Source organism: Cynara cardunculus (genome assembly GCF_001531365.2).
Source record: "Cynara cardunculus var. scolymus isolate 2C chromosome LG 6, CcrdV1, whole genome shotgun sequence".
Taxonomy (NCBI): domain Eukaryota; kingdom Viridiplantae; phylum Streptophyta; class Magnoliopsida; order Asterales; family Asteraceae; genus Cynara; species Cynara cardunculus.
In genome coordinates this window covers 9798706-9808630 of record NC_037533.1, presented here as the reverse complement: position 1 = coordinate 9808630, position 9925 = coordinate 9798706, and the positions used below count along the sequence as shown (strand labels likewise).

General features: G+C 37.7%; 1 protein-coding gene across 1 annotated transcript; it reads left to right on the top strand.

Annotated features, from left to right (window-relative positions):
- Positions 1–503: 503 nt before the first annotated feature.
- On the top strand, positions 504–9132 carry LOC112514510 (protein DCL homolog, chloroplastic-like). Its single transcript, XM_025121020.1, has 3 exons — positions 504–989; positions 2807–2921; positions 8828–9132. The coding sequence occupies exons 1-3, from the start codon at positions 661–663 to the stop codon at positions 9002–9004; spliced, it is 621 nt and encodes a 206-aa protein (XP_024976788.1). The 5' UTR covers positions 504–660; the 3' UTR covers positions 9005–9132.
- The last annotated feature ends 793 nt before the right edge of the window (positions 9133–9925 follow it).

Sequence of the window (9925 nt, the reverse complement as noted above, 5' to 3'; positions counted from 1 at the left end):
TTGTGTAATTTTTAATTCAATTTTTTTTATTATAATTTAATTTAGGATCAATAACGAAGTAATTTATATTTGATTTAATAATATAACTTTTTTATAAATATAATAATTAATTATTTTGTTAAAACTCGATGATAATTCTAATTATATATTGGATTTTTATATATTTTAAAACGAGATCTTTATTCTTTATTTGATTATGTTTATCTGCAGTTAGTTACATGAAACTTTAATAAGTTGTAATTATGTACAATTTACTTGTAATCTTGAATTTGAAGTAATATGCATTAATATATATACTACTTCATGTATAAAAAAATGATTTCTAAAATTTTTTTGTCAAATATTTTATAATAAAGTATAGATAATCAAATATATATATTGAATTTTTTTGTTTGAACCGATATAAATGATGAACGAAGTCAACGAACCCACATGGTTATGGTAATAGTCAATAGACCAAGGGCCCAATCCCATATCGGATAGAAGTAGAGAAGTTGGTAAATTACTCGAACAGGCGGGTTATGTTCTTGCCACTCGCTCTCTTTTACTACTCTAGCATTAGCAAAGCATGCCCTGTGTCCAACTAAAATAGTGGAACTTGGAACAAGTTTAGGGTTTATACGGTTACAAAATTGAACTCACAAAGATTGATTTCTTATAATGGAATCAGTTTCATGGTCATCTTCTCACATTTATTTTAACCCCATCTCTCTTCGGTTTCAGTTAAGCCCTTCAATCCTTTCTTTTCCTCATTGTTATACAACGTCTCGTCAACAACGATCTTCTGCCTTGAAAACTACTACTTCTGGTTACTCTGCGGCTGATTTATTGAAGAAGCCGACGGTGGAGGTGAAGGACCATGTTGGGGTTTTTGAAGATAAAGAGGGCAAGACAAGAGGGGAAAAAAACTGGGTGGATTGGGAGGAACAGATTCTGGAGGACACTCTACCCTTGGTTGGCTTTGTTAGGATGATTCTTCATTCGGGCAAGTAGGTTTTCACTTTCTCTTTATTAATTCCTGCTTCATATCGAACTTCAGTTAACTCCTATAAATCTATGGCACATTTCTTGTTGAGCTTGAGGAGTTAGGGTGGAATAGAAGCAAAGTTGTCTGATTCTAGATACTGAAGCCCGTCTCTTGTTGAGCTAGATAGGGTATGTTTGTTAACAGATTAATGAGTTTTGATGGGATTCAAAGCTTATTCGGTCAGCTGATTCTTTGGTTTAATAATATAGAAATTGGCTTATTCCGTAAGTTTCTAATGCTGAGCTTTATATAGAAAGCCAAGTTTTTTCGAAACCTACCCTTCCAATTCCATCGAGGAAAAAACCTCTTAAACAAAAACCCTCCCAATCCATCCATACAGACAGATTAATCACACAGTCAGCTTTATCCATATAGGACTTAATGGAAAACCAACCAAACAGCCCCTTAGGGTAGAATAAGAGCAATGTTATCTGGTTATGTTTACTTACACCCTTGAAGAGATTTTTTTTTTCTAATTGAGTATGATACATTGATTTTCTTGAATAATTGAATGTATATATGAAGTCTAATGGAATGTTACAGTTCATAATATGATGATTTTTTGGGGAATAATTCAATTCTTATGATTACAGAGTCTTTTTGCTTATTGAATGGAAGCTTATTACCAAACTTTGGAAGCTCTAATAGGATAAAAGTGATACAGATAGTTGTGCATCTCTTGTCAATCATCTAAGCACAGAAGCCCGATGCATCGATTCCTGACCAATTTCTTTTTTGCTTTCTACAAGGGTTTTCTCGCCTGTTACTTACTTTTCTCACCCATTTCCTTTTAATTTTTGTTTCACAAGTCGGGGGTCTTCACGGAACCGATCTCTCCTCCCTTGGGACAGCCCATATCCTATTCCTGCACACCCTGCTGAGTTTGTATGAATTATAGTCACTTGTTTGCCCTTTTTCTTTTTCTTTTATCTTTTCTTGGATCGAGTCTTTTGGGCCCTTTTATCTTATCTTTTCATTTTGTATTCGAGTACTTTTTTTTGCCTTCCCTCACTCTAAAAGAGCCTCTTGGTTCTAATTTGTTTGGAAGAATAATCATTTTAACATGTTCAAATCTCTTAAGATTTGTATTGGTCTTAAGAAATAAAGCTTGCTTTTGCTGTTAAGGAATAAATCAGTACTTACACTAAAAAAGTTCGCGAAAGACGGAGTGAGAGAACGCTTTGCATTGCAATTGTGGTTATAGAACTCGCTTCCATGACAAGAAAGCAGAGAAAAAACAGCCTGGTGAAGAAGGTATGCATAGAACATGACCTCCGTCTTGTGAATAAATTTTTTCAAGCAGTGACACCATTTAACTATAAAAAATGAAGCTATGAATATTTTTTACAAAATCATCATCAGTTTGTTGATTAGTTCCTTGTTTTTTTATGTGTTAAGCCCTGTGATTGAGTATTTTATCCCAAATTTTCCAAAAAACATAACAAACCTGAAATTAAAAGCTAAAAATTAAGAAAGTGATACAAATGGGATTCGAACCCGTGCCTGTAACGGGAGAAAAGACTGCAAACCAACTCTATGAAGAGAAACTTGTGTAGAAATGGAGGAACAAAGCACTGTTTGCATCATAGTGGGTCCGTAGAGTTATCCAAATACTAGAAAGTTTTCCTTCTATAAGACTCGCTAAAAGATTCAGTAGCCAACCAACATCTATATACATTTTATTTGCACATTTCAACATAATCACATGGTCACTGATGATTCAATATTATTGTGGTTAATTTACATCTCAGGTTATACACATTGAATTTTCTCTTGCAGATATGAAAATGGCGAGAGATTAAGTTCCGAGCATGAGAACATTATTATACCGAGGCTGTTGGCACATCATCCAGAGATTGAGAAGAAAATTGGATGTGGAATTAATTACATCATGGTAATGTTGCCTTCCTCTCTCACAAAACACAAACATTTATTAATCTACTTGTACTGATTTCTTTTTTCTCTCAATTAATTTCATATTTACCTGTTCTTTCTGCTTTTTTATCAAGATTGTATATGGATATGTTTGGCAAACTAGCTGTTAGCTGAAAAAGTAGTTGTGGGCTGATAAGCTAGTTGTTAGCTAAAAACTAATAAGCTAGCTTATAAACTAGTCATGTTTGGTAAAAATTATTGGTAAGCTATCTGATAATGTAAAATGACCTAAAATGACATGTTGAAAAACGAAGTTGTAAAACCCTTCCAAGTTCTATTTTTAATATTTGATCATAGGCTCTTTATGTAATACTAATTAATATATATATATATATATATATGATTTTTCTTCTAATATGAATGTACGTGTAATATCCTAGGTTTGTTAACTTCATCTTTAGATAATTCCAATTCCGTATTATTACTCCCCCCTTCCAACAAAGTCTTGTCCTCAAGACTTACATCAGGAAATTGACTCTTGATGGTTAACGCATCTTCCCATGTTGCCTCTTCCTATGAACTCCCCTTCCATTGAACCAGCCATTGCTCATTGTCAACATTGTGTTCCCTGATTGTGCAAGTAGCTAAGACAACCACTGGAGTAATCAACTCAGTAGCGTTTAAATCCAATTCTGGAGGTAAAACTGTGTCCACAATTCCCTGAACAACTTTCTTTAACAAAGACACATGGAAAACCGGGTGTATCTTGGAAGTGGCAGGCAGATTGAGTTTATATGCCACTGGTCCTATCTTCACTGTGATCTGGAATGGCCCAAAGAAACGAGCTGCCAATTTCAGTTTCACATAAACCCATTCCCCAATAGAAAAATGAACCTCCCTTCTTTTCTTATATGCGTTCCTTTTTATGACATCTTGAGCATGTAATAGATGAACACGAAGTTGTTTTAAGGCTTCATCTCTGTCTTGTAATTCGACTAGCACCTGTTGAACTCGTACTTCGCCCGGTATGTACTGCGTAACTGTTGGTGGTTTTCGACCATAAACCACCTCGAAGGGAGACTTACCAGTCGATGCATGGAAGGTGGGATTGTACCAAAATTCAACCCAGGGAATCCACAATGACCAGGTACGAGGTTGATCAACAGCGAAACATCGAAGATATGTTTCCAAACAACGGTTTATCACTTCCGTCTGGCCATCAGATTCAGGGTGATATGCTGAACTCATATGTAGTTCAGTACCCTGCGATCGAAATATCTCCTGCCAAAATCGACTCAAAAACAAAGGATCGCGATCGCTAACGATAGATTTGGGAATTCCATGATGACGAACCACTTCCTTTACGAAGATATCTGCTACTGATTTGGCGGTATAGGGATGTTTAAGTAGAATAAAATGGCTGTAGTTGGACAGCCTATCGACCACCACGACAATGGCATCAAACCCCCTCGACTTGGGCAACCCGAGGATAAAATCCATCGACACATGTTCCCAAATAGCGTCTGGTATTTCCAGGGGATGTAACAGTCCTCCGGGAGCAACCGAGCTAGCCTTACATTGTTGACAAACATCACAGGCACGCACAAATTACTTAACGTGATCAATCATCCCAGGCCAATATAAATTACCTGCTAGACGCCTGTAAGTGCGATAATACCCGGAGTGACCACCAGATGCAGATTGATGAATTCTTTTAGTAAAGAAGGAATGAATTTAGAATTTCTTGGAATAACTAATCGATCCTTATAATAGAGAATTCCATTACGAACAGAATACCCCGGTTGAGCATCCGACTGAGATGAACATTTTCGCATCATATTTTGTATCTCCAAATCGGCCTTATGCTCTTCAAGTAAGGCAACTCCTTGTAACCACAAAGGTGACGAAAGAATCATCCGTAAATCACCATCTTCAGCCCTATGAGACAGAGCGTTTGCTGCCTGGTTTTCTCTCCCCGGTTTATAACAAATTTCGAAGTTGTATCCCAATAGTTTTGCCACCCAATTCTGCTGATTAGGGCTAGTAATCCGTTGTTGTAGTAAAAACTTCAAACTTTTTTTATCAGTATAAACCACAAATGTGGTTCCCAATAAATAGGAACGCCAGTGTTGGACTGCTAAAACCAGTGCCATAATCTTTCATATGCTGATTTGGCCAAGTTCTGATCACTTAATGCCTTGCTGAAATATGCAATTGGTTTTTGTTGTTGCATTAATACTGCTCCAATATCCCTACCTGATGCATCACATTCTACCAAAAAAGGAAGAGTAAAATCTGGAAGAGCCAATAAAAGGGCAGTGACCATAGCCTTTTTTTAACCTATCAAAAGCTTCTTGTGCTCCCTCATGCCATGTGAAAGCATCTTTTTTTGTCAAATCAGTGAGTGGCTTTGCAATACTTCCATAATGTCGAATGAACTTCCGGTAATAACCCGTTAGATCCAAAAATCCACGCAAACCTTTAATTTGTTTAGGAACTGGCCAAGCTAAGACCGCCTCAATTTTCTTAGGATCCATGGCAACCCCCACACCATTGATAATATGCCCCATATATTCTACCGATTGTTGACCAAAAAAACATTTCTTTCTATTAACCACAAACTGATTTTGTTCCAAAACTCGCAAGGCCACTTTCAAATCATCTAAATGTTTTTCCCAAGTAGAAATATAAATTAGAATGTCATCGAAAAAGACCACCACCATTTTTCTTAACCAAGGACGAAAAATGTCGTTCATAACGGCTTGCAAAGTAGCGGGGGCATTCGTGAGGCCAAAAGGCATGTCCGTCGTGAGTGCGAAACGTCGTCATTTCAATGCTGTTTGGATGCATACGTATCTGATTGTAACCGGATTTCAAATCGAGTTTGGAAAAAAATTAAGCTCCATGCAATTCATCAACGAGCTCTTCCACCATGGGGATTGGAAACTTATCTGCCACAGTAGCCTTATTAAGGGCTCTATAATCAACACACATTCGCCACGTTTGATCTTTTTTTTTAACCAATATCACCGGACTTGAGAACGCGCTCTTACTTGGATGAATCATTCCCAAAGAAAGTAGTTCTTGCATCTGTTTTTCAATCTCCGTTTTCTGTACATGTGGGTATCGATATGGTCGAACACAAACATGGTCATGGGAATTGTTGAGGGTAATAACGTGATCATGAACCCTTGTTGGAGGAAGACCTGAAGGGCCTGGAAAACAGCAACAAATTGATTGAACAACAATTGTAAAGCCTGCCCTTGAGTAGTGGTTAAACTATCTCCAAACCTAGTATCAACCGAGGGCAACGAAGGGATGGTAGTATCCAAGCCCTCCGAGATAAACAACCACTGTTGTAAGGAATCAAGGGAACCTTGAGAGGCTCTCTTTCCTTGCAACGAAACTGAAACCCTATGAAAATTAAATTTCATCCAAGATTTTTCCCAATTATGAATTACTTCTCCCAATGTTTGAAGCCAAGCCATCCCCAACACCACATCCAATTTCCCAACATCAAAAACTAAAGCATTCACCATAAACTCATATTTGTCCCACCATTAATTGTAGGTTAAGACATTGTTGATCAACAACAATAGTATAACCATCACCCAAATGAATATTAATTCCCGAACAGTTATTAAACGGTAAAGCTAAGGATGTTACCAGTTGACAAGAGATGAAGTTATGAGTCGCTACACTATCTACTAGGATGGAGACGGGAATGTCCCTAATCGTCCCATCTAATTTCATCATCTTGCTGCCTGGTGTAGTCTCTGCGGAAACACCGAAAAACTCCAAAGCCGCACACATGCCTGTGGGAACTTGCTCCTCATTTGAAAGACCTTGTTCACTTTGAGACTCCATATAACAAACATCACCCGCGTCTAATCCATCCTCGTCTTCTCCCAACAGTAACACTCGGAGTTTCCCTTCTGGACATTTGTGAGTCGGGCCATATTGTTGTCCACAACGGAAACATAATCCTTTCTTGCGTCGCTCCTCCCATTTTGTTCGCGTAAGGGAACGAAATCCTCGATCCCTCTGAGTATCGTGTGAGCCTTGGGAAGTCGGAGAAGCTGAAGAACGAGGACCTGGGTAAAATTTAGATGACTGGAAACGATCCATACTCTTCGGTAATGGGCTTTTAGCCTCCGTACAGCCCATAGGCAAGGGTCGTGGCTCACTTGGGCTGAAACCGGAGCCCAAATGTACTGAAAACGAGATTGAGATAAAGTACCAGATGACGGATGCAACATCTCTTCCACATCCTTCGCCAAGTACATAGCATCCAGGCGCGATTGGGGACGGTGCAATCGAACCCACCGTTTGACCTCATCTCAGTAAGTATTCGAAATCATCAATATAATCATGAATGGAATCAAATTGTTTGATGGTGGCGAGTTGTTCATAGGGATTTTGGATTTCTAATCCACTGAATCGTTGAAGTAATTCTACTTGAAACTGATCCCAAGTGATACCCTCGTGAACTTGCTTAACGATGGTAAACCAGTGTTGTGCGACTCCTGTCATACTTAGTTGAGCCAGTCGGAGACGAAGATGGACAGGAGTAGCATTGATGTCCAAAAACAAATTAGCCTTTTGAATCCACCCCTGAGGATCAAACCCATAGAATTCTGGTAACTTAAACTTCTTCAAGGCCCAAGGTACCCCACCGGAGTCATTGAGAGGAGGAACAACGCCCCTACCAGCTCCGTTACCGCTGCCGCCGGACTCGAAGAAAATACCGGAGTGAGGATTGCTTGAACCCATGCCCCCACTAGAATCGTGTTGGTTGCTCTGTTGTTTCATCCACCCCAGCATCACTTGACGGAAATCGGCAGACTCCACCCTATCCACCTCCGGTGATTGCAGAGCCAGTTTAATCTCAGTAACCTCGGTCTGAAGTCGCTGGAGCTGCTCATCATGTTGCTCCAATCGGGATTGTATAGAACGAGTTTCCATGAACAAAGAATCAAAGGAAACGGCAGGTCAAAGGCAGATGAATACTCGAATTCGTTAAAGTAGCTATGGAATGAAGTAAGAACACATCGAGAGGAAGGGAATGATTTGATTGAAATCAGAAATAAAAAATTACAGTCATAACTCCTGGGGTAATCCCTCTCTCACAATCTACAAGATTGGAGCCCAAGACAATGGAAAGCAAAAAATAACAAAATACGTGAAAAGGAAAACCTCCTTCCTCTTTTATTCTCTTTCTTCTAACAACCTTCAGCCACTTTTGTCATTTACYCTTTTGCCCCTTCTAGAATATACGTGTAATATCCTAGGTTTGTTAACTTCATCTTTAGATAATTCCAATTCCATATCAGGTATTCATAAGAATGTGTTTATAAAAATGTGTTTATAAAAGTGTGTTCATAACGATAAGGCGTTCATAATATTGTGTTCATAGGTGTTCAAGATCTTTTGTTAACCATATGGTGTTCATAGGTGTTTATAGACCAATCAAAAGGCCTTTATACTTAATGTTCATATCTATCTCTCTATGCGGTTAATGTTGAGGGTATGTTAGTTTTTTTTCCCTTTTTACCTTGATTGAAACATATTTAATTGACAGTTACAAAAAGATTCATGTTCCATGATTTTAGCCATTTTTCTTTTTGGTCTTGATTGAAACATATATATATATATATATATACTGGATGTGTAGAGTGGATGGTCACTTGATCAATAACAGAAAGTTCATTTTCCATCCAAATTCTTAGTTGTCCTTGAATTCGAGTTTGAGCCTAGAACTTGTCATTTGTTGAATCAAGAAGCTTTAAAAGTAGTTATTTCTGTGTGTACACAAAATCATCAAGATTAATCTTTGATTCGGTCATCATACGCTTGCATCAGATACACTGCCATCATGAACCAGAATGGGTTTGCACAATGCTTGATGTTTGTTGTTTTCGTTAGGTTGGGCACCATCCAGATTTTGAAAGCTCAAGATGTCTATTCGTTGTCCGTACGAATGGAGATATGGTCGACTTTTCGTATTGGAAATGCATCAAGGGATTTATCAGGAAAAAGTATCCTTTATACGCCGACAATTTTATCGTCCAGCATTTCCGACGGCACAGACTTAAGGACTGAAGGTAAAATGTTTCAAATTGTACCTAAAAGTTTTCCTTGTATGGCACTTCCTTAACAAGTTCATTTGAAATTCTAAATTCTAAATTCTATTCTTAAATATATGCATATTAGTTATGAATCGTTTAATACAGTGGTGAACTTTGTTTGATGGTCGCATCTGCTAAAGGACGCCCGCCACAACTCTAGTTCTGATTAAAAGCCTTGTACTCGTGATTAGAGGGTTTTTTTAACTAGAAACTTGTTTGTTTTTTGGGTTTCTAAGAAGTTACAGTAATGGGGGATCCGGTAACTCATGCACCGACATCTAAACCTCCCATTATCTACTTCCTAATTTCTAAATGGTTTGAAGGTGATAGGAGTTGATAAAACGTTTGATCACCTTTAATCTCAAACCCTCTATAATTTGCAGAATTAATTTGTTGCATCTCATTTCAGTGTATCTCATCTTAATGTGCATCCGAGGGTGGAGATTCATTCTCACACTTCCCATCTTAACTATACTTCTCACTAGAAAACCCAACCTTTTATATATATATATATATATATATATATATATATATATATATATTAACCACAAATTAATAGATAAATTAATATTAACTATACTTCTCAAATGAGAACTAATTAGTTTGTTGTAACTGTGAGAACCAATATTAACCACAAATTAATAGATAAATTAAAAAATTTATAATTTTGGCAATTTTGAATTAAAATATTAATGCAAGGATATTTTTGGTATTTTAAAACTTTCCTCCCTCCTCTCTTCTCTCTCCGGCCACCGTCCTCARGCCACCGTCCTCAGGCCACCATCCTCCGGCCACCGTCCTCCGGTGATACTACAATGGTATCATAATGCATCATATATGTGCTTGGGTATCACATTGATGTCGTTTGTGTGGTCGATCGAAGATGTAACACAGT